This window comes from Pseudopipra pipra, chromosome 8, assembly GCF_036250125.1.
Source record: "Pseudopipra pipra isolate bDixPip1 chromosome 8, bDixPip1.hap1, whole genome shotgun sequence".
Lineage (NCBI taxonomy): Eukaryota > Metazoa > Chordata > Aves > Passeriformes > Pipridae > Pseudopipra > Pseudopipra pipra.
In genome coordinates this window covers 142,169-165,395 of record NC_087556.1, presented here as the reverse complement: position 1 = coordinate 165,395, position 23,227 = coordinate 142,169, and the positions used below count along the sequence as shown (strand labels likewise).

The 23,227-nt window shown below is 55.1% G+C and overlaps 1 protein-coding gene across 2 annotated transcripts; it reads left to right on the top strand.

Moving 5' to 3' along the window:
- The first annotated feature begins 1,866 nt into the window (after positions 1–1,866).
- On the top strand, positions 1,867–23,019 carry PALD1 (phosphatase domain containing paladin 1). Of its 2 annotated transcripts, XM_064662079.1 has the most exons (21): positions 1,891–2,005; positions 5,337–5,449; positions 9,114–9,311; positions 9,460–9,562; positions 9,764–9,943; positions 10,019–10,174; positions 10,259–10,419; positions 10,553–10,628; positions 11,278–11,426; positions 11,511–11,607; positions 11,714–11,818; positions 14,231–14,326; positions 14,528–14,662; positions 15,259–15,375; positions 15,459–15,638; positions 16,142–16,339; positions 16,661–16,801; positions 17,413–17,484; positions 17,660–17,800; positions 20,496–20,651; positions 22,691–23,019. In XM_064662079.1, the coding sequence occupies exons 3-21, from the start codon at positions 9,127–9,129 to the stop codon at positions 22,838–22,840; spliced, it is 2,598 nt and encodes an 865-aa protein (XP_064518149.1). In that variant the 5' UTR covers positions 1,891–2,005; positions 5,337–5,449; positions 9,114–9,126; the 3' UTR covers positions 22,841–23,019. The 2 variants fall into 2 exon arrangements, with proteins under 2 accessions (XP_064518147.1, XP_064518149.1); XM_064662077.1 differs by lacking the exon at positions 5,337–5,449 and having other exon boundaries at positions 1,867–2,005.
- Positions 23,020–23,227: the final 208 nt, after the last annotated feature.

Genomic DNA, 23,227 nt, shown 5'->3' with positions numbered 1-23,227 from the left:
GTGGGTGGGAGCTGGCATTTGGTTCCTCCTAGAAGGGGGGCTCTGAGGGACCCTGCTTCAACCCAGCTGAAATGTGGGAGGGCAGGTAGGAGCTGAAGGGACTGGGGTTTTATGGATTAGCTAAAATAGCACCTTTCCATGGCAGTGAGGGAAACCCGAAGCCACCTGATGGCTTCAGGCTGTGCTGTGCTGTGCTGGACACCAGCAGATGAGCAGACCTGGGTGCTGGACCCGCTGGTACAGGTGGAGTCATGGCAGGGACCCCCCGTGATGCCTGTATGTGCTGAGAAGCAGCTGAGTGGGCAGCAGTCTTATTTCCCAGGAGTTTGAGTGGCCCGAGCAAGGAGAGATGGCTCTCGTGTTTGGGAGTAAGGAGCTGCCCTGATGTTTCCTATGGAGCCAGGCTGGGTGAGCTGGAGGTGTTCAGCCTGGAGAAGAGAAGGTTCCAGGGAGACCTTAGAGCTGCTTCCAATGGCTAAAGGGGCTCTAAGAGAGCTGGAGAGGGACTTTGGACAAGAGCATGAAGTGACAGGACAAGGGGGAATGGCTTTGTACTGCCAGAGGGGAGGGTTAGATTAGGTATTAGGGAGAAATTGTTCCCTGTGAGGGTGGGGAGGCCCTGGCACAGGTTGCCCAGAGAAGCTGTGGCTGCCCCTGGATCCCTGGAAGTGTTCAAGGCCAGTTTGGATGAGGTTTGGATTAACCTGGGCTAGTGGAAGGTGTCCCTGCCCATGGCAGGAGGTGGAACGAGATGTTCTTTGAGGTCCCTTCCAATCCAAGCCAGTCTGTGTACAAAAGTAGCAGGGCAGGGGCTCCCTGCAAGCCCCTCACACCAATCCCAGCCTGGATCCTGTAGCATCCCTCGCCCTGACCCCCATCACCCCCATCCTTCCCTGCTCTTCCATTTCTGGGAAGGAAAAGGGCTTTTTGGCTTTGAGAGGTGTTGCTTTGATGTTCCCCAAACTGCAAACCTGCCTGGAGTGGTGACACCTGCCAGTCCCCTCTCTGTCCCAGGGAGGTGTCACCGGGAGAGTATGGAAGGATCAGTGTGGTTGGGGGTTGCTGTGTGCTGGGGGCCCCTGAGGGGGACAGATGCTGTGGCTGAGGGCTGTTCCTGGGGACAGGGGACCCCTTTGTGCCAGGGGACCCTGTTGAGTGTGGGTGCTGCATGCTGAGGGTCCCTGAGGGGATGGGTGCTGTTGGGGGGTGCTGTGTGCTGGGGGTCCCTGAAGGGATAGGTACTGCATCTCGTGGGGTCCCTAAGGGCACAGCGACTGTGGATGGGGGGTGCCGTGTGCTGGGGGTCCCCGAGGGGATGGGTGCTGTGTTTGGGGGGTGCTGTGTGCTGGGGCCCCCGAGGGGATGGGTGCTGCCTCTCAGGGGGTCTCCAAGGGGACAGGGGCTGTGTTTTGCGGGGTGTTGTATTTGGGGGGGGGTGTGCGCTGGGGGTCCCCGAGGGGATAGGAGATAAGGGTGCAGGCTACTGTGTGCAGGGGGTCCCCGAGGGGATGGCTGCATCTTGTCAGGGGGTCCCTAAGAGGACAGAGACTGTGAATGGGGGGTGCTGTGGATGGGGGTCCCCGAGGGGACGGGTGCTGTGTTTGGGGGGTGCTGTGGATGGGGGTCCCCGAGGGGACGGGTGCTGTGTTTGGGGGTGCTGTGTGCTGGGAGTCCCCGAGGGGACGGGTGCTGTGTTTGGGGGTGCTGTGAGCGGGGGGTGCTGCGTGCTGGGGGTCCCCGAGGGCCGGCGCCGTGGCCGGAGGGTCCCCGCGGGGCTGGGAGGGGATGCAAGGGGCGGTACCGGGGGCGTGTTCCGGAGCGGGGCGGGGGCGGTACCGGCCTCCCCTCGGCCCCATCCCGTCCCCGCCCGGTCCCTTCCCCGCCGAGGCGCCGGCGGTCGGCGCGGCCGCGGGGCTGCGCTCCCGCCACCGCTCCCGCCGCCCCCATGGGGCGCCCGACGGCGTGGCCAGCCCGGCGCGGGAGCTGAGCCCGGAGCCGCCCCCAGGTACCGTATCCCCCCCGGGACCGGCCATCCTCCCCATCCCGGTCCCAGGCATCCTCCCCCCACCCTCGCCCCCGTCTCGCCATCCGCCCCCCCCGGGACCGGCTCCCCCTCTCATCCCTTCCCCGGGTGTGGTGGGGGTTCGTTTCCCAGCCCGGTGCGTGGGGAAGGGGGTGGAGGGGCTCAGCCCTCGGGGGTGCCCCCCCTCCGTCTCCCAGCACCACCCCTGGGTGGCTGCCACCCCCCCCCCCCGGGAGATGGGGAGCCGGGGTGTTTGTTGGGTACGGTCCCCTCTGGGTGTGTCCCCCCGAGCCAAAGGGCGGGGGGCGATGGGGAGAAGGTTTGTTTTGCTCCGGGAACACAGAGCTTACAGCGTGGGCACGAGGTGCCCCAGCCGTGGCAAGGAGAGTTTATCCGGAGCCAACGCTGGGCTTGAAACCTCTGGAAAATAGATGGCTCACTAGTTTTGAGGCCCAGCATCCGCCCCGTGGCATCCTCCCACCTCTCCTGCCTTTGCAGTCCTGTTTCCTATTTAATAGGGGCTTTTCTCTCCCTCCTTTTGCCTCGCTGGAGGCTCACCCAAGCGGGGAGCTCGTGCCTGCTGTGGCTCGAGTCCCCCGAAGTAATTTTTTGAGTTTGCATCCCTTGCCTTACACCCCCAAAAGCCGTCTGGGGAGCAGACTCTGAAGCGGGGAGCTGCAGGATGGCTCCCTGCTGGAGGATGAGGACGGAGGAGGAAGAGGAGCAGATGTAACCACAGTGCCTTCCCTGCTCGGGGTCTGGGGTTTGGCTCTGCAGCTCTCACTTGGGGAGCACGAGAGGAGCGGGAAGCCTGGGATCGCTCAGGGATGGGTTTCCCGCTGGCACGTGCAGGGTGCGGCGCAGAGCCCGGGGGCCTCCCACCCACCCCCCCGTGCAGGACGGGGTCACCCCCGCTGCCGTGCCACTGGGACGTGGAGGATGCCCTAGGAGGAAGGCTGCCTGCTCCCGCTGGGCTCCTGGCCGGCATCTGTAGCTTTTCGAGGCTGAAAACGTCCAGAAGCCTCATCCAGGCTGCGTTTCCTATGGCTGCCGGACTTTTCCGGACCTCTTTCCCTGCCCTTTCCCCGGCGCATCCTCTTAGTGCTGGCGGGGGCGAACACTCCCTCTCCTCCCTGCAGCGCTCCGGACCGTGGTACTCGTCACATACCGAGCGGCGTCCCGGTTGTTTACCCTCCCTGGATGGGGGGGAACAGCGTTTTTTTGGGGTGGCTGGGCTGAGAGCAGGCAGGCAGGCAGGCATTGCCCGAGGAGGAGGCAGGCGTGCAGGCAGCGGCGGTGGGACATTTCCTTCCTGGAAGGCAGGAAGTGATTATGCCTCTTGCACGAATGACACGGAGCCTAAAAATAACGGGCAGGTCTCTGTTGTGAGCAAAAACCCCCCGGGATTTGCTTGGTTTTGCTTTATGTATTAAGAGGGCGGGGTGGGGGGAGAGGAGATCCTGGGAGCGCGAGCTCCGTATCCTACCGCATCCCAAACCGCGGCGGGTGCTGGGCGTGCATAAGGTGCTGCTTGTCCTGGGAAAGGTGTGGTCCTGCAGCAGAGCCCGGCGTGGAAAAGCGGCCCCGTGTAAAAGGAGCCGTCCCGTTGCTCCGCCAGCCTTCCCCCCGTTGGGAGGGGAGCCGGTGGTTTGCTATGAATAGCACAAAATCATAGCCCTCGCCTTCCCGAAACGCCCTGGCCGGCTCACCCTGGCACTGGGCACCCCGGGGTGGGAGCGGGGTGTTGTGTGTGTGTGTGTGTGGGGGCAGCCCGAGTCCCCCACTGCTGGAGACCCCCTGCTCCCCTCTGGGGTCACACCACAGAACCTCTGGCGGGGAAGAGTTTGGCAGGTCTGGGTTGGGTTTGGGGCTGTGGTGCTTCCTGGCGAGCTGGGGACTGTTTGGTGTTGGAGAAAAGCTCTGCCACAGGACGTTGGTCTCTTTGGAGATGCTCCCAGTCTTTATCTCCAGCCTTTATGGCTTTTGTTTTTGTTTTTTTTTTTCTTTGCACTGTTGAAAGGAAACCCTTCAGTGAGAGTGCTCACAGATCTTGAAACAGCTGGCAGCGAGCTGACAGCACAACTGGCAGTGCTGGCGCTTCCAAGTTGGGGCTTTGTTCCTCTTTCCATTGATGCTCATCGATAAAACCCCTCTCCTCAAGAGCAGGCAGCCTGAACACCTCCTGCCTGCCCAAAAAGCAGCACCCCAGGGACAGGCAGGATGTGTGAGGGGACCTGATGGGGGAGCTTTAAAAATTGCAGTAAAGGAGTTTTTTGGCATGTTGTAGCTGTTACAGGTGGGCTCTTGGCAAAATGATGGAGTCACAGAGTGGTTTGGGTTGGAAGGGACCTTAAATGTCATTTTGGTCCACCCCATTTCCATGGGCAGCGACACCTTCCACTAGACCAGGTTGCTCCAAGCCCCGTCCAACCTGACCTTGAGTGCTTCCAGGATCTTAATTCCTTTTGGGCTTTGCTTAGCAAGGACTGTTACTAGTGCTGAATGAGTCACTGCAGACCAGGTTTGGGAAGAAGGGCTGCAGCCTGGCTACCGCTCCCAATGGATATCAGTAACCCCCTCATTGGTGGCTGCCCTTGTGACAGGGAGCACAGTCACACCCCCATTTCTGGGCTGAAATCCCTGCATGCCTTCTTTTTCTCCTCCATTCCTTGTCTCAAACAGCTTTCCCTGACTTCAGGGTAAGGAGTTTTAAATCGAGTAACTGAAGGCAGGTTGGTCACACGGAGGATGGGGATGTGGCACTTGGTTTTCCACCAGAAGACAGGAGCATGTTGGGGAGGGGGTGTGAAATGCCTGGTCCCGATTACTCCGGATGTTTCCACTTGGGTTTGGGGGAAGGCATCCCACGGATGCTTTCCTGTCCCCCTTGGTAGATGCTGATGGTGGAGCACAGGGTGCACGGGGGATCAGCAGCACCGATCTCGGCCTGATTGGGAAATACCTCTGGGCTTTCTAGGAAATGCTGCCTATTGAGTTATATTTTTGGCTGTCAACGCTGGCTCTCCGAGGAGCTTGTGAGGATGGAGGGTGGTTGCTTTTGCTCCTTTAAAGATAATAATAAATCAGTCAAGGCTTGTAAAATCAGAGCTGTCTGCTGCGAACTTGCCTTTCCAGGGCCTTTTCCTCCTCCTGCCAAGGCGCTTTTGGGTTGATTTGAGACATTTTGGGTCTTGTGGCTTCTTTGCCTTATTTTGCCCTCGCAGCCCCGTGGGTGGACAACACATTTCAAATCAACCACGGCTTAATGTGCTGTTTCTCACCTTTCTTTTTTGTTTTATTATGTGTTTATAAGAAGCCGAGCTGCTTCCTTCCGGCATCACCTGGAACAACAGGAGCCTGGTTCCCACACAGCCTCTGCTCCGGGATATCTCCTGGCACAGGCAGGCTCTCCCAGCAAAGCTGTTTGTACATTTTTTTAATTTTCACTGTTTTTTGATAAAGAAGGTTAAAGAGCACGCCGGGGAGGGGGGCTTGGCTCCAGCGCTTCCTCCGGGGTTTGGTGATGCCCCTCCAGCAGCACTGGGGCTTCCTGCCGGCCACCACAGTGTTTCCTGCCTCCCTGCTTGGGTCAGTGGTGCTCCAGGGGTGACCCTCAGTCCCTTGTGGATGCATCCGTGCCAGCTTGGTGCCGAAAAGCCGCTGGGGCCGCCCCACATCGAGAGAGGGATGGATGTGCCGGGAGGATGCTGCTTCCCAAAGGGCTTTGCTTTTCATTTAAAGGAGCTTTAAAAGCTATAAAATATCTCGAGGATGCACTGAAGGAGATTTATTTGATTTATTTCCTGCTGACAACGAAGTGACCAGGCAAGTGCACGCTTCCTCCTCATCGCAGCGGCCGGGGCAGATGCATCCTGCAGCTGCAGCCCGCCTGCCTCCCACTATATTTAGTCCATTGTTTGCTCTGCTTTGAGTCCTGGCCAGGTCCCCGGGTGTGGGAATAACCCCTGTGCTGGGTGGAGGGGGAGAGGAGCAGCTCTGTGAGGTGGGACGGTGGAGGGCTGAGCACTGTGTGTCGTTGTAACTTATGTGGGAGAGGCTGCCGAGCCTAACTGGCACCTCTTGGGATGCTCAAGGGGCACCTCTTGGGATGCTCAACCAGCATCCCAGTGCTGCTGGTGGCTCCTCTGGCATTGGCAGGGCTGGATGTTTTGGAATAGGGTCTGGAGGGGAAAGGAGGCATCTCTGCATTGCCCACCTGGAGGCTCTGCTTCCGTGTTAGGCAGCAGGAATAATTAGCTGGTGGCTGCTGGAGCTTTGAATTTCGGCAAAACACCTGGAGAAGAACAGTGCTGGTTTGTTCGGTGGGATGCCCTCGTGCAGGGTGTCGGTTCTTTTGGGAGCTGGGGAGAAAATGGGCTCTTTGTTAACAAGCCACGGCCATGATTGATCTCAGGCTTGGCTTTTGGGTCTCTGAGATGAGGACTGTGAGGGGATGACCTGGCTGGGGGAGTATTCCTGGGGTTTGTCCCAGGAGAAGGAGGAGAGGGTGCAGACAGGAGGCCAGGATGCTGTGCAGGGGGGTTTGTCTCTGCATCCTCTCTCTCCTGGAAATGAAACCCCCAAATACTGTGTTGTGCAAGGGAAGGGATGCTTAAAACCAGCTCACCCTGGCCAGTTGGTAATCCATTTTAAAATCCATGTGGATTGCAGCCCAGCCTCCTAATTTAAAATTGTAGATTCTCAGGCTGGTTTGGGCTGGAAAGGACCTTAAAGCTCATCTCATTCCAACCCCCTGCCATGGTCAGGGACACCTTCCACTAGACCAGGTTGCTCAGAGCTGCATCCAGCCTGGCCTCAAACGCTTCCAGGAATGGGGCAGCCACAACTTCTCTGGGCAACCTGTTGCAGTGCAGGAACTTCTCATAGTGTTTGCTGACTGTGTCCAGATATTGGGGGAAAACCTGATGTTTGGATTAATCCAGAGCCCTTTGGTGGGCTGGTCCCTGCCAGGCTGTTCCTTGGGCTCCTGCCTCCTTTGGCTGGCCTGTGATGGTGGCTCCACTGCAACTCTTTCCGTCGCAGCGATCACCAATATTTGGAAGAGTTTTCAGCCAGGATAATCTTGTTTGTTCTCCTGGGATAGGGTTTTGCTTCCCTACCCATCCCAGTTTGTGTCCCAGCTTGTAGGGTGGGTGGTGGGAGGGTGTAAACCCTCCTGCTCCCATCAGATGCAGCAGTACCAGTAAATAGCTGCTCCTGTATGGATAACACCAGCGCTTCCCTCTCCCTGTGGCTTTTTAGAGCAGTTTCCCTGGCTGCCCAGAGCACCCATTTTGGGTAATTTCGGTACTTTTCTTGCTTGTTTTTGCCTGCCCAACCGAGGCAGGGAGGCGGGGCGGGGTGGGGGAAGAAGCTGAAATGTGATTTCCTCTCTCCATTCATTTTGTGGTTTGAAAGACAATTTCCAAATCTGCCCGGGGTCTTTTATGCCTGTTATTTCTTGGTGTGGTTTGTCGGGTAAAGAAAATATCCCTGAGGGATTTAGGGTGAAGGTGGGTGTCTGTGGGGAGGGGCGAGAAGGATGAAGGAAATACAGAAGATGCCTGACTCCAAGTTGGGGGTGGATTCTCCATCCCCCAGCATGGGGATGCTGGAGCAAATCCAAAGGGATTGATCCAGCTTGCTGTTGAAAAGATGCACCCATTCTGAGCAAAATGAGGGGAAAAAAGCATCCTGGCTGGATGCCCCAGTCCTGCTTGTTGCCTGAGCTCTCCAAAGCCACGAGTGCCTGCTCTGAAACATTCAAACCCTCACTATATATATATTTTTTCCCTTTATTTTTGCCCTGACAGTGTTTATGTGAAAGAAACACATGGGGACTTGGAGAAATTGCACTGGCCTGAAACAGCTGAGGGGCTTTTTCCCTCCCCCTCCCTTGTGTGTAAAAGAAACCAAGCTGCCTAATGGTGCAGAAAATTCGCAGTAGAGCAACAAGTTTTCTGCGGAGCAGGGAAGGATGATGGGGAGGAGGGGAAAATGTGTGCCTGGGCACGGTCGTCTCGAAATAACACATTTTCCGGAGGCTTTTCCCCCCACTGGAAGCATTTGCAGCTGCTGGGGGCATCGCATTCCCTGGGATCACAGTAAGGGATTGATCCTGTGCTTGTAAGGCAGGAGGAGCAGCTGCAGAAGGATTTGTAGGGGGGGGTTAAAGCCATCCCAGTATTCCCAGCACCGACCGTCGCCTCCGAGCAGGTACCGTCCTGTTCGGGTGCTGCCGGGGTGATTCCATGCAGCATCAGCACCGTGGAGATTTTACAGGGGACCGTCTCGTTAGCAGTGGGCAGAGTTTTTGTTTATTCCAGGCTGCCCCCTTGCCATCTCTCGCTTCATTTGGAAACCAGGATCCGGCCCTGGCTGCTGCAGACAGTCGGCTCATTGTCCTGGCCCGGTGGAGTGTGGCGGGATGCTCCTGGCTGCCGCCAGCCCTGGCCCTTTTGATTCCATCCTTGTTTAGGGATGAGCTCCCTGGGGATGAAGGGGGAGCTGCTTTCGGGGGTCCTCCACCTGCCCTGGGTACTCCCGCAGTCTGGGGATAACCGGCTGCTTTAAAGGCAGATTTGCACGCACAGGTCTGCTCCAGGCACGCTCCTACATCCCAAATTACTAAATATTCCTGAGATCTGCTCTCCGTTCAAGTGTTTTCCGCGCAGGGAGGGACCCTGGAGCGGTTTGCGGGTGCTGGGAGGGCAGGGGATGAGGGGAAGGCTGTCCCTCCGCGGGGCCGTGTGCTGACTTAGCAGGTTTTAGGGACCGGATCCAGCATTTCGCCCTTTTTTCCCCCCTCCCATTCCTTCCCTCCTCAGCCCTGCTTTCACCTCCCTGATGGAGGGAGCTGCATGGCAGGAGGGAAGGAAGCCTTTTGTGGGAGCGGAAGGGAGAGGGCTGGCGTAGCGCTTCTTCCCTCGCCTGGGTGTCGGCAGGGGGGTTGCCCTGTACCCGCCCGGGATTTTCCCTGCCTAAATCAGGAGCGGCTGAAAAATAAATTCCTCCTCCCTTTCTCTCTCTTTCTTTCTCCCTCCTCTTTTTCCCCCGCGGCGGCTGCTGCTGCTTCCCCGTCCCGGCGCAGCCGCCCGCAGATTATGGGTACGACGGCCAGCGCGGCACAGCAGGCGGTTTCGGCATCCCCCCTGGAGAGCCGGGCGCCGGGAGACGGCAGCATGGAGGACCAGCGCTCCCTCAGCATCCACTCCTTCCAGACCCTGGGGCTCCACAACAGCAAGGCCAAGTCCATCATCACCAACAAAGTGGCGCCCGTGGTCATCACGTGAGTCGTTGGCAGCCCCTCGACACTCCAAAGTTGTGTTTTTCCCCACTCCCTTCCCTAAATATTGTTGGTTTGGGTTTTTTTTTTTTTGATCTCCACCCATGCCATTGGTTTTTTATCTTTACCCACCTGCACATGGCTCTTGCAGGTACAACTGCAGGGAGGAGTTCCAGATCCACGATGACCTGCTGAAGGCCAACTACACGGTGGGACGCATTTCTGAGGCCACGCTGGAGCACTACCTGGTGCAGGTGAGCATCCCACCGCCAATTCCATCATCCCACCCGTTTCAGCCTGGGATTTGTAGACCTTAGGGTTTTTTTGGGGGGCTAATTTTGAAGATCACCAAGAAAAAGCCACTTCTCTTCTCAGCTGTGCTCTGGGATGCGTAAGTCCCAGATTGCTCGAATCCACCAACTTCCCGCCTTCTCTCTTTCCCTCTTGTTTTGCAGGGGAAATATTTCATGGTCAGGGATGTATATGGAAAATTAGATGTCTTGAACACTACTGGCAGCTGCGGCGCTCCCAACTTCCGACAGGCGAAAGGAGGCTACGCTGTGTTCGGGATGGGCCAGCCCAGCCTCCACGGCTTCAAGCTCGTGCTGCAGAAGCTGCAGAGAGAGGGCCACAGGGTTGGTGGCAGGGTGGGGATGGGGGTGGAAAAAGGCAAGAGAGCTTTTAGGCAGCCTCTCTCCCCTTTCTTTCAGGAGTGTGTCTTCTTCTGCGTCCGCGAGGAGCCTGTGGTCTTCCTGCGGTTGGAGGGGGACTTTGTGTCCTACACCCCCCGGGGCAAGGAGAACCTCCACGAGAACCTGCAGCGGGGAGCGCGGGCGGAGAGCCTGGAGCTGGCCATCCGGAAGGAGGCGAGGAGGGGTGGGAAGGGCCATGGAAGGGGCATGCCCCCGGCTCAGAGGCAGGTTTTGACGGGGGTTCCCCATCCCCTCTAGATCCACGACTTCGCCCAGCTGAGCGAGAGCGTCTATTACGTGTACAACGACATCGAGCGGCTGCGGGACGAGCCCCACGCGGTGCGGGTGCAGTGTGAGGAGGACATCCAGGTGACAGAGGAGGTCTACCGCAGACCCATCTTCCTCCAGCCCTCCTACAGGTGCTCCCCTCCTCCTCCTCATGCGCAGTTGGGGCTCTTGGTACCCCTTAAGCCGCGTGTCCTCCATCGTGGTGGGGATGATCCCGCTCCGTGGTCCCGTCCTCCTGATGAGGGCTGTCCCCGTGCCCGGCAGGTACCACCGGCTGCCCCTGCCCGCCGAGGGAGCCCCTCTGGAGGAGCAGTTCGATGCTTTCATCCGCTTCCTCAGGGTGAGCCGGGGAACAGCGCCTGGTCCGTGGGGGCCACCCCTGGTTGGGATTTGCTCCTGTGCCGCATCGGGGACCGCGATTTCTCAAGAGCATCTTCCGGTTTTCCTGTACACTGCCTGTTAGAGGATGCCTCTGCCTGCAAATTCCCATTCCACTTGCTGTAGGATCCTGCTGGAGAAGTCCATGTTGTCCAGCTGTTTGTCCCTACCCCTGGTGGGACGTGACCCTCCCTGGCCACCTCACAGTATCTGTGTGCAGGTGGCTCTTCCCTAAATGGGTTTGGGAGGAATTATCCAGATTTGGTGCAAAAGTTTTCCATGGCAGAGCTTTTTTTTTTTTTTTTTTCCTTTTTTTTAATTCTAGAAGGTGAAATCTCAGCAGGTTGGAGGTGGGTGGTGGGAACATCTCCAGTGGGGTGGACAGGCCAGCATCCACTGGTGGCTGGAGAGGGCACTGGGAATGCAATGAGTGAACCACCCATTGTGCTGTCCTCAACTATCCACACCATCCCCTGAGCAAAGGGGAGATGCCACCTGTCCCTCTGTGCCCAGGCAGGGCTGTCACCCCCACCCCAGCCACTGACAGGGCAGACCTGGCTCTCCTGGAAGCTGCTGTGGTCCCCACCCATCCCTGTGTCCCCCCCTCCTAGGAGAGCCCCAGCCTGCTCCTGCGGGATCCCGGCAGGCCCCCTCCGGCGCTGCTCTTCGGCTGCCAGACCGGCGTGGGCAGGACCAACCTGGCCATGGCCATGGGCACCCTCGTCCTGCACCACCACCGAGGAGCTGCCCAGAAGCCTGAGTAAGGAGGGGAGAGCCCAGGGTCGGGGTGGGGGGATGCCCGTGCCCCCGCAGCTGGTTTGATTTCCTCCTTCTCCCACCCCAGCCTCCCCCACCTGCCTAAAACACCTCCCAGGGACAGGCTCCGGGTCATCCAGGCCTTCATCGAGATGGTCCCCAAAGGCCAGCAGATGGTCGAGGAGGTAAGGAGGTGCTGCTGAAGCCCCTGGTGGGGTGGCTGGGAGGGGAGGGATTGTTTCCCCTCTGATCCAAGGCTTATGGAGCGATTTCCCCCTTGCTCCTCCCAAGGTGGACAGTGCCATTGCCTCCTGCTCGGAGATGCACGACATGAAGGAAGCCATCTACGAGAACAAGAAGAAGCTGGAGGGGATCGGGGAGGACTATCAGATCCAGGTACAGTAATCAGAGGATTGCACGGATGCGAGCTGTCGGCACGGGAGAATTTATTGAGCTGTTTTTGCGCTGGGATGAGAAGAATGTAAATTCTGGAAACCCAAAGCTTCCTGAGAGCTGGAGATTTCCCAGCGATGTGAAACCTGAAAGGTTGTGGGGCTTCTCTTTCTTTTTTTTCTTTTCTTTTTTCCTTTCCAGTTGTTTCAAAAGCCATGAAATCGAGCAGGCTGGGATTGGGGGGGGGAAACAGGCTGTTCTGGGCTTCGCTGCTGCTTCTGGTGGGTGACCTCAGGGGCAAATAATATCCTGTGCCCTGGTTTCGTCAGCTCTAAAATTGTAAAATCAATATCAGCCTGGATGGTAAAAGTCCTCGGGAGCTGGGAGGGATCATTGCAAACATGGTCACTCAAGGTCAGGCCTTTCTAGCTGTAGATGCATTTTGTTTCCCGTTGTTTTAAAGAGCCATCAGGGTGGTTTTCCAGCATGGAAAGCTGTGGGACTCCCCTGCCTGGCCTGGAGGGCCCTACACTAGGTGATGGAAGGGAGGGAGGGAGCTCAGGTAGAAGTGCTGTCCCAGTCTCAGCCTCTTTGGAGATTAATTTTCCTATTTAAATGCTGAATGTGGGGTGGCAGTGCTGGGGCTGGTTTTAAAGAGCAATCTGAAACCAGGTACCGTGCAGCAAAAAAAATGAAAATGATGGGAAAAGAAGGCATTTACAGTCCCTTTTTTGGCATTTAATGGCAAATCCCAAATTTTATCTCCCTTGCCCCCTTTTAGGGCAGATTTGGATATGTTTGGTGCTGCTCATGTGCTGGTAGGTTGTCTTGTATAGCAGGGGAATCTTTGGCACAGGGCAAGGGATTTTCCTACTGCACTGAAGCCTTTCCCTGGCTTTTCCCTGTTCTGTGTCATCCTGGACTCTGGGGAAACAAATGGCTGGGGACTGCCATAAATAAGCCCTGAGGAGTGTTTATTTGAAGTCTTTGTGGAGCAAGAGCAGGTTTAAACAGTGGCAAGGGGCCAGGAAAATGTGCTGGGGGGAGGATGGAGGAGGGGAGAGGGGATGATGCTCAGACATGGGAAAACCAGCCTGGGCTTTATAGTGTTGGAATGGTATTGGGTGAGCTGGTTGATTTTTTTAATTTTTTTTTTTAATTTTTTTTGGGAGGGGGGAGAGGAAGGGCTTTTCTGGGCATAGAAGAATGAGGTCACGCTGGACAGTGGGTTTCTGTCTGGATTTGGGGGGTAAAAATGGAGATTTAAGCCCTCAAGTGATGGGGATGCCGGTGGATCCCAGTGTGGGATGCTGAGCCACAACTGGATCGCCAGGATACCCAACTCTGCACCACTGGGATGTGAGTGGGTCATCCCCCTTTCCATCAAAAGCCTATTTAAGGGCAATATGAAGAGATTTGCCTTGGGTGAGAGCGCGGGGCTGGTTTTGGTTGCAGGAATGGAGTGCTGCAGGAGCACCGCTCCGCCGTCAGCGCTGCCGGCAAACCCGGCACGGCTCCATCCCTGCAGGCTTTGTTTTGAGCTCCCAGAGCAAATCCCACTGCCTTTCCTCTTGATAAATGACAGCAGGCCGGATTTCTCTTGTGGAGAACAAGTAAATATTCATGAGTCAGCCACGTAATCCAGGGATGAGCAAACCCCACTCGCTGAGCTGACCCCGGGCACAGCCCCATCTTATAGGATTTTCCATCATACCCTCGGAAGTAGGTCCTGGTGGGCTCTCCAGGTGTGCTTGTGGATGCCATGCTGGGTGCTCCTTCGCTGGTCAGTTTGTTGGATGGGATGCTTGGATGTACAAACCCCCACCCTGGGGTTTCTGAATTATGGAAAATCCTGAGGGTTTGAGCTTCATCCCTGGGAGGGGATAGCTGTGGTGGGGCACATGCCTTCTTTGGGGAGGTAATGATGAAGAGGAGGAGGAGAGCTTGCCTGGAGCCAGTTACTTGTGCATCAGGATGCTTCTGGGCATGAAGGGAGAGAGGGGACACTTGGAAATGAAGGATATTACAGGGTGTGTGGCTGGCAAGGGGACCTCTCTCCCCAGGGATGCACCTCATCCAAAGGCCACGGAGGTGGCTGGGGTGGGGGCAGGACCTAGCATTTTCCAACCCACTCCCCCTGGGTTTGAATCTCCTGTTAACATCTGGACAGTGTATCCATGCAACAGCAGGGCCCTTGGGTCCGGTTGGAACTGCTCCCAGCATGTCCTTGGGCTACAGGGAAGCTTTTGTTTGAGCTGAAATACAAATTCATGTCTTTAAGCATCATTTAATACAGAAAACTTGAAATGTTTAATTAAAAAAAAAAAAATCATGAGAAGAGCGTGTGGGGCTTTTTCCCAGCCTCCTGCTCTGTGTGGGGTCAGCATCACAGATTCCCTCTGCCTGTGCTTTCAGGGGAGCAGCACCAAAGAGTATTTCCTCCAGAGGACTTTACAGAGTCTTGAACGCTATTTCTACTTGATTGCTTTCAACTACTACCTTCACGAGCAGGTAAAAGACCCCCCAAAAAACTTTTTTTTTCCCCCTTTTTTTTTTTTATCCCTTTTTTTTGCTTTGTCACGCAGTGGGGAGGGAAGGGGCTTCCACCTCTGAGAGTTTTCCAGGAGGTTTTGTCGGTGGGGCCGTGGGTGGTGCCCAGGCAGGGGGTCGAGCCCGGCTGACGGCGCGTCCCCCCCGGCCCCCCGCCGGCAGTACCCCCTGGGCTTTGCCCTCAGCTTCAGCAGGTGGATGTGCCGGCACCCGGAGCTGTACCGGCTGCAGGCGGGCATGAACTGCTCGGAGCTCACCGTCACCGTGGACCTCGTCACCAAGGGCACACGAGTGCTGGTGAGTGCCCGTCGGGGGTGTAGGGATGGGAATGGCGCCTGGCTGGGGTTGCTGTGCCTCACAGAGGTTTGGGGGGCGGGGAGAAGCGAGGGGTTTCCCCATTGTAGGGCAGGCGCTTTGGGGTCTCCAGCTCAGCGTTGGGGTCTGGGGTCCGTGTCCTGCTGGCATCCTTGGCAAGGATGGAACTAGAATGTCTTTAAGGACCCTTCCAACCCAAACCATCCTGTGATTCTATGAAGGATGCCTGTGTGGGCAGAGATGCTCTGCACATGGGTGTGTCTGGCCCCACAGACCCAAGGTACCAGGGTGCTGGAGCATCCCATGATGTGAACCTAAGCAGCAGCTCAGTGTTTCTGGTGGTCCTTGGCTGTGGTGGGGTGAAGGAGCCCAAGGCTGTTGGTGCCTTGCAGGTTGTGCTGCAAGAAGAGCATCTCCCACCTTCGAAACACAGCTGTGTGGCTTTGAGCCCTGGATGCTGCTGTTGGAAAGGTTTGGGGACTTCCCCTGAGCAGGGACCGTGGGTGAGAGGTTGTGGGGTGCTGGGAGCCCCATGGTTGGGAGGGGGCACCCCTTGCCCAGGCGTTGCTCCGTTGCAGGTGGCAGATGAGCGTTCCTGCCCGGATGTGCTGAGCACTGCCAAGGAGATGAGCGTGGCCAACTTCCGACGGGTGCCCAAGATGCCTGTCTACGGGACAGCACAGCCCAGCTCCAAGGTGAGGGGCAGGACCCACACTGGGCAGGGACCCCACATCGGGCTCCCAGGCCTCCCATCACCCTTGCCCACCCTTTCCCCTAGAGCCTGGGCGGTGTCCTGCGGTACCTGACGGATGCCAAGAGGAAGCACGCCCGCATTGTCTGGGTCAACCTCCGGGAAGAAGCGGTCCTGGAGGGGAATGAGCAGATCTACACACTGAGGGAGCCTGGGCACCTGGAGGAGCTGATCCCTGTGCCCACTGCCTCACCCCAGCAGCTAGAGGTGAGCTCTGCCTGCTGGGAGATACTCCTGTGAGCCCTCGTGGGGGATTTCCCAGAGGCTTGGATAGTCCCTCACCCCCTGGCGCTGCTGGTTTTGGTTTTGTTTTCCTTTGGGAATGAGGGAGCAAAGCAGAGATCCTCCCTAGAAGAATTTAAAGTTCACCTTAAAAGCCAGGGTAAAAGACACCTGGGGAAAGGGGAGCAGATGTTCCCAGCTGGGTTTCCAGAGGAGATAGGCAGTGAAGGGGTTTGGCTGCAGCAGCAGCACAGCTCTGTGGAGGAGCTGCCCAGCGTGGTGGGAGATGATGCTCCTGAGGCTCCCATCAAGCATGGTGGGGACTGTGGTCCTGGGTGGAAGTGGTGGCCAGGACCTGAGGTGGGATTTGGAGTTGGCTATGGGGTGTTTAAGAGGGATGTGAGCCTGCATCTAAAAAAAAATAATTAAAATCCTACAAAAAGTAGGAGGAGCGGGCGTTACAGTGAGGGTTTCTCCATCCCCTGCAGAAACTGGAGGCTGCCCTGAAGGGTGACCTGATGAAGTGCCAGAAGTGGCTGGAGGTGTACCTGGAGGCAGAGAAGCAGATGAAGATGTTCAAGAGCTGCCTGACCACACAGGAGATATTCAGCCAGCAGAAGAGTTCCTGCCAGGGGCTCACCTACCGCCGCATCCCCATTCCTGACTTCTGTGCTCCCAAGGAGCAGGTACCCCGGGGATGGGATGGTGCTGCTGCCTCCTTTCCAAGCCATCTCTGCTGCTGTGGGGTGAATGTCACTTGGCTGCTCGGTGCCACACAGCTCCAGTGACATGCCCAGGCACAGTGTGGGGTGCTTGCCAGGGCAGGGAGATGTTGCATGGAGAGACTGGGTGCCTTCAGCTGGGTAGGGATGGCTCTGGGAGCAAGGGGACCGGAGGCTGCATGGCAGAGGGGGGGGTGCCACGGTGAGGAAGGGAGGTGGGCAACCACCTGTGCTGACCTGCAGTGGGCTGCATCCCTAAAAACCCACTGGCTTCACCCCTGGCAGGACTTTGACCGGCTGCTGGAGGTGATGAAGAGTGCCCTGGCCGAGGACTCGCGGGCAGCCTTCGTGTTCAACTGCTGCAGCGGCCGGGGCAGGACCACCACGGCCATGGTCATCGCTGTGCTCACCCTCTGGCACTTCAACGTGCGTGCGGGGCCGCGGCTCTCATGGGCTGGGCTGGGGCAGGGCCTGCTGGGGGAGCTCTGCAGGGTTGAAAGGAGTGTGGGCAGGGCCAGGGTGGGCTGGAGGAGGTGGACATCTGTATGTTGACTTCTTGGCGTGCCTAACCCCCAGTGAGCTCCAGGAGATGTGTGGGTGCATCCCTTTACCCCCTTCCCGAGAGCTCCCATGCCAGGATGAAGGGTTAAAGGGCAGGAGAGATCATGGAGTGGTTTGGGCTGGAAGGGACCTTAAAGCTCATCCACTTCCACCCTCTGCCATGGGCAGGGACACCTTCCACTAGCCCAGGTTGCTCCAAACCCCGTCCAACCTGGCCTTGGACACTTCCAGGAATGGAGCAGCCACAGCTTCTCTGGGCAGCCTGTGCCAGGGCCTGGAACAGTCCTCTGTCCCAGAGATGTGGCTCCCTCCTTGGATGGGGATAAAACTTGAGTGTTCTCTGCCCAGCAGAGGGGAGGTGGGGGCTGCCTGGGCCCTGGTGGGCTGGGTGCAGGCTCTGCATTTCTGCTCAGCTGTTGGGCAGCGAGGACAGGGCTGTGCAGCCCATAATGACCCAGCCCCCTCTGACCACCCAGGGCATCCCCGAGATGAGCGAGGAGGAGATCGTGAGCGTGCCTGATGCCAAGTACACCAAAGGGGAGTTTGAGGTGAGTCCTTGGCCACGACTGTTTTAGGGGTCCCCCTCCAAGCCTGCTCTTTGCTGCCTTAACCCACAGCTGCTTGTTTGGAGGGGCTGGATCCTCTCCTGGGCAGGGATAGGGCAGTGGGATTAAGGGGAGCAGGCACCTGGTGAAGCCCCTTCTGCTTCTGCCCATGCTCCAGGTGGTGATGAAGGTGGTCCAGCTCCTGCCTGATGGTCACCGGATGAAGAAGGAGGTGGACATGGCCCTGGACACGGTCAGTGAGACCATGACGCCCATGCACTACCACCTGCGGGAGATCATCATCTGCACCTACCGGCAGGTGAGCTGCCTCTCCCCACTGCCCACTTCCAGAGGGTGCAGCTGGGCTCTGGCACCAGCCCTGCTGAAGCTGTTTGGTTTCCTGGGATGAGGCTTTCTGGAGGGATATGCCAGGGCTCTTGTGGTCATGGTCACCCAGGGCTGTCTTGTGTCGTGTTCCGTCCTGCATCCCACCTGTCTGCTGCTGTTTGGCATCCCTGCTTTTCTGGTGCCATCCCGAATCCTATCCCACATCCCACCTGTCTGGTGCCATCCCATATCCCACCCAATATCCCACCCATCTCTCACTGTCCCACATCCCACCCAGAATGCTGCCATTCTGGCACCAACCTGCAATCCCCCATCCCACACCAGCCTCCCTGTGATCCAGCATCCCTTCCATCCCGTGAGGTACTGCCGGCAGAGGGCAGGACTGGTCTGTCCGACTCTGCTTCCAGCCCCAAAGGCTCCTCGTGCTCCTCTGAGCTCGGGAAGGAGACCCATATTTGGGAAGAGGAGCCATCCTTGGGAAGGGACCCATCCGTGCCGGTGGCATCCCATGGCTAGCTGAGCCTGTGGTCCACAACCCTGTTTTACTTGGGAGCCTCCATGGAGCTGATGAAGAGGAGAAAGGATTATTTTGATCAGATTTGGAATTTTTTTAAGCTGTGCTACTATTTCATGGGGCCTTGGACAGGCTGAGCTCAGGACCTGGCATCATTCCTTCCCTGGGATGGTTTGTGCCGTGTCCTGCCAGTGATTCCTCACTGCAGCTTTTGCTCCAGCTGCCATCGATCCGTGTTTTCAATTAATGGCCATGAACGATCGATGAGGGGAAGAGAAACCAAGATGTTCAATCACCCAGTAACATCTGCAGCTTCCCTGGGGATTTGCCTCCTGGTTTCTGGAGTCCTCTGCTTTTTTTTTTTTGAGGGGCTGGGAGAGGAAAACCTCTGGAGACCTGACTATTTGCAGCAGTAGCTATTATTTATTATTAATAACTTTATTATTGCGCATTTATTTATTATTTATTAATCTAATTTCATTTGGGGTAAGTAATTTAATTTAAGTTTGCTTTTTCCTCCTTTATCCCGGGAAGGTGGCCAGGTGGGAAGTTGCACCTACCTTATCTCATCCTTTGCTGCTGCAGAGCTAAAAATTCCCACCCTAAAGGAGCTGCAACCTGTTTTATGGATTTAATTCTGTCCTCTGCCAGGGCTGTGTGCAAATGCTTTAATTTTAATTTATTTTTATTTTTTTCCTCAATGATGAGCAGCTTGGAGAAGAGAACTGTGGGAATCGTGATTCTGGGAGATGCTTTGCAGGGTTAGGGCAAAGCAGGAGGGAAGGAAAAGGTGCTTTGGAACTTGGTTTGTTCTGACCTCTTCCCACTCCTAACTGGGAGGAAAAACCTGGAGAATATGAGAAAATATAAATAATGGGATAAAAGAGAAATGATAGGATAATAAGATCATAAATAATAAGATAATAGGAGAAAAATAAATAGGTGGATATAATGATAAGATGGTAATTGAATTAAAACTAAATAGGTGAATTTAATAAGGTGATAAATAATAGGATAATAAAAGAAAAAGCAATAGGATAATAGAAGAAAAATCTATAGGATAATAGAATAAAATAAAAAGTAATAGGATAATTGAATAAAAATAAATAGGATAACAGAATGAAATGATAAGTAATAGGATAATTGAATAAAAATAAATAATAGAATATAAACCTAGGATAAGTAATAGGATAATAGAATGAAAAATAAATAGGGTAATGCAATAATAAGATAAATAACAGGATAATAGGATCTGCTCTCTACAAATACTGGCGCACACATGTGGAGGAGATACCTTTTCCAAAGGGCAGAGCTGAAGTGAGGAGTGGCTGCTCTTTGGGATGGTCTGTGGGATCAACTGTGGGATCAAGGCTCTTATTTATTGTTTTATTGTTTTATTTATTATTTATTGATTCCTAGAAGGAGCATTGTGCAGAGCTTGTTCCTAAGAGCTATAATAATACTAATAAAATTTATTATATAAAAATTATTGTATAATTAAATACAATATATAACAACAACAATAAATACAAACAACGAATCTATGAATTTTATAGTATCTGTAATATAAACCATAATAAAATAGATATTTATGATAAATATATATATATATAAGTAATACTAGAAGATGCAATGGCCATCAGCTTCAGAGTGGGACACTGGGTGGCCACATGTCTTCTCTTCCTCTGGCAACGGAGGCTGAATCCAGCTGGGAATGCTTTCCAGCGAGGTGTTTTTCCCTGGGGAAATGCTTTGCAGTCCAGGATCTCATGGCTTGGGGTACAGTTTCACCTGGGCACCTATCCCTGGCTCCTGGGCATCCCCCCCACCCCTTTATCCATCCCTCACCTATTTTTGAGCTCTGCCCCGTAAGGGCAGTGTTGGCGTACGCTGGAAACCGCAAGGAAATGAGAGCCTGGAGTGCCAAGTGCCGGCGGGAGCAGGAGGGAAGGATGTGCTTATTTTTGTCCCCAGAGTGGTCCTCCCCCTTCCTATGCTCCTCCCATGACTTTCCCATAGCCCCAGAGGTCCTCCTGGGTCCCTCACACCCAACTCCCAGAGTGGGATGGAGAAGGAGCGCGGGTGAGGGTTGAGCTGCCTCTGGGATGCTCTCCCAAGGCAGGTACCAGAGCCAGGTTCCTGTTCCATCCAGGGAAAGTCGGGCAAGGATGAGAAGGAGACACGGACACTGCAGCTGAGGAGCCTGCAGTACCTGGAGCGCTACATCTACCTGATCCTCTTCAACGCCTACCTGCACCTGGAGAAGAAGGACTCCTGGCAGAGGCCCTTCAGCCTCTGGATGCGCGAGGTGAGGCCTTCCCTGCCCCAGCAGACCTCACCCAACGTCACCTTCACGTGGGAATTTCCTGGGAAGCAGAACACCATCTGTAATTTGTTTACCATTTCTGTGTGATTGTTTGGGGCATCATCCGTGGTCCCTTTGCTCTGGGCAAGCTCCCCAGGCTGGGGGCAATCATGGAAAGCCACTGGAGATGGATGGAGTCCCACCACATGGATGGGGTGCTCTCCCACCCCAAACCTGCCCTTTTCTCCTCTTTTGAGTTTCCCAGGGGTTTAGTTTGATCTGCCAGGTGTGATTGCAGCATCTGGGGCTGGGAGGCCACTGGCCAACCCTGACTGGCCAGGGCAAGTGGCACAGGGTCTGGGAGCATGGGGATGGTGGCACTGGGTATCCAAGGGAATTGGGAACCAGCTGGAAAAATGGAATGGGGAGTCCCTAAGTTATCCATATGGAATAGGGGTGTGAGGAAGAGACCCTAAACTATTCGTATTTCCTGCTCAGGGGGGCTACAGCTGCTGGATTTATTTGGAACACATTGCCTTACATCCAAGCACTGAGGGGGCTGCATGTTTCCCTGGAAAAGGGACTTTGGAGGTGGTACAAGTCATGGGGGGGGCATAGGGGCGTGTGTGTGCTGCTGCCTGCAGGTATTATTCTGCCTGAGAGGCAGAGGGGAGGAGGGGAAGCTGAGGACATGGCAATTTTAATGATGCTATTATTACTGTTATTATATTTTATAGTTTATTTACATGTTGTTATTTTATTACCGCATTTTATTTTATTATTTAAAATCTGTATTTTATTATTATTTCCTTGTATTATTTCTGTTGATGTATTCTATTATTTTAATTGTTTTTATTGCTATTAGCATTTTTACCTTTTCTTGCTGTTACATATTTTTGGGGCAGCACTTTTTTGGGGCAGCACCTTTTTGGGCTGCATTTTCAATGCACTGGTTTACATGTTCCCTCTTTCCCCCTGTTTGCTGTACCTTCCCTTTAATGCAGTGCTTTCTGGGGTTGAATCTTTTAATGCTGCACCTTTTGGGGCTGCATTTTCAATGCACTGGTTTACATGTTCCCTCTTTCCCCCTGTTTGCTGTACCTTCCCTTTAATGCAGTGCTTTCTGGGGTTGAATCTTTTAATGCTGCACCTTTTGGGGCTGCATTTTCAATGCACAGATTTACATCTGTTCCGGCTTGCTGGAGCATCTTTTAGTGCAGCACCTTTTGGTACAGCACCAAAAGGCTTAAGGCAAAATTTTTGGGGTTGCACCTTTTTGAGCTGCATTTTCAATGCACGGATTTACCTCTCTTCCCATTTGTTGGAGCATCTTTTAATGCTGTGCCTTTTGGGGCTGCATTTTCGATGCATGGGTTTCCATCTGCCCTCTGTTCCCATTTGCTGGAGCATCTTTTAGTGCAGCACCTTGTGGTACAGCATCAAAAAGGTTTGAGGCAACGTTTTTGGGGCCACACCTTTTTGGGGCTGCCCTCTTTAGTGTAGGTTTTTTTTAACGCTGCACCTTTTAGTGCTGCATTTTCAATGCATGGGTTTACAAATGCCCTCTGTTTCCCTGTTGCTGGAGCATCTTTAAAGCTGCATCTTTTGGGGCTCCACCTTTTTGGGGCTCCACCCTTCTGGGGCTGCCCATTTTAGTGCTGCCCTTTTAATGCCACATCTTCAGTAGGTGGGTTTACAGCTCCTCCCCCCCCCCCCCCATTTGCTGGAGGGAAGGGAAATACACCCAACCTGTGGATACAAGGAGCCTTTGACCCCCAGAGCGCCCCTTCCCGCTGCACAATCCCTGCGTTTTTAGCAAAAACAAGGCACCATTGTAGCTCTTTGGCAGGAAGGTGCCAAAGCCAACAAACCCTGTGACGACTGACCCCAGCAGCAAGGAAGGGGCTTATAAAATGTATAAGGTGGGGCTGGAGGGCAGCTGGAGTGGTGCTGCAGGGGAGGGGGTACCCGGCTGGGGGGGGACGCAGCGACTTTTCATCCTCTCCTGGGGAGTTCAGTGTGTCTTCTCGCTCTGTTTTCAGGTGGCAGCAGTGGCTGGGGTCTACGAGGTCCTGAACCAGCTGGGATTCCCTGAGCTGGAGAGCCTGGAGGGCAAAGCCCTGTGCACACTGCGGGGCCGCTGGCAGGCACAGGGGGCCACGTCCCGCCCCTTCCGCGGGGAATTCCTGTAGGGTCGGGGGCGTGAGAGGACCCCTCGCTGCTTTCTCTGGGGTGGGGAAGAGGAGGGGGAAAAAAAAAAAAAGACTGTGTTCCCAAAACCTGGGGGTGTGGGGAGGGAGGGGCAAGCCCCAAAGCTGCCTTAGAGCGGGAGAATTTCTGGGGTTCCTTTGGATGCAATAAAAATGCTGTAAATTAAAAAAATCGAGGCCTTCTTGGCTTTCTCCCTGAACCACTGCATTGTATACACAAATATATGTATTTATACACACAAATGTGTATTTATATATGTAAATATACATGTATATATACACAGATATATATTTATACATTTATGGCTCCATGTGTGTATGTATTTGTATATAGGGAGCCATAAATACTTGTAGCCTGGATTAAGACTC

Coding starts and splice junctions, on each gene's coding strand:
- PALD1 (XM_064662077.1), top strand. CDS start 9,127: ATGGGTACGACGGCCAGCGCGGCACAGCAGGCGGTTTCGGCATCCCCC. Junction 11,427..11,510: donor GGAGCTGCCCAGAAGCCTGA/GTAAGGAGGGGA, acceptor CTCCCACCCCAG/CCTCCCCCACCTGCCTAAAA. Junction 16,802..17,412: donor TCACCCTCTGGCACTTCAAC/GTGCGTGCGGGG, acceptor CTGACCACCCAG/GGCATCCCCGAGATGAGCGA.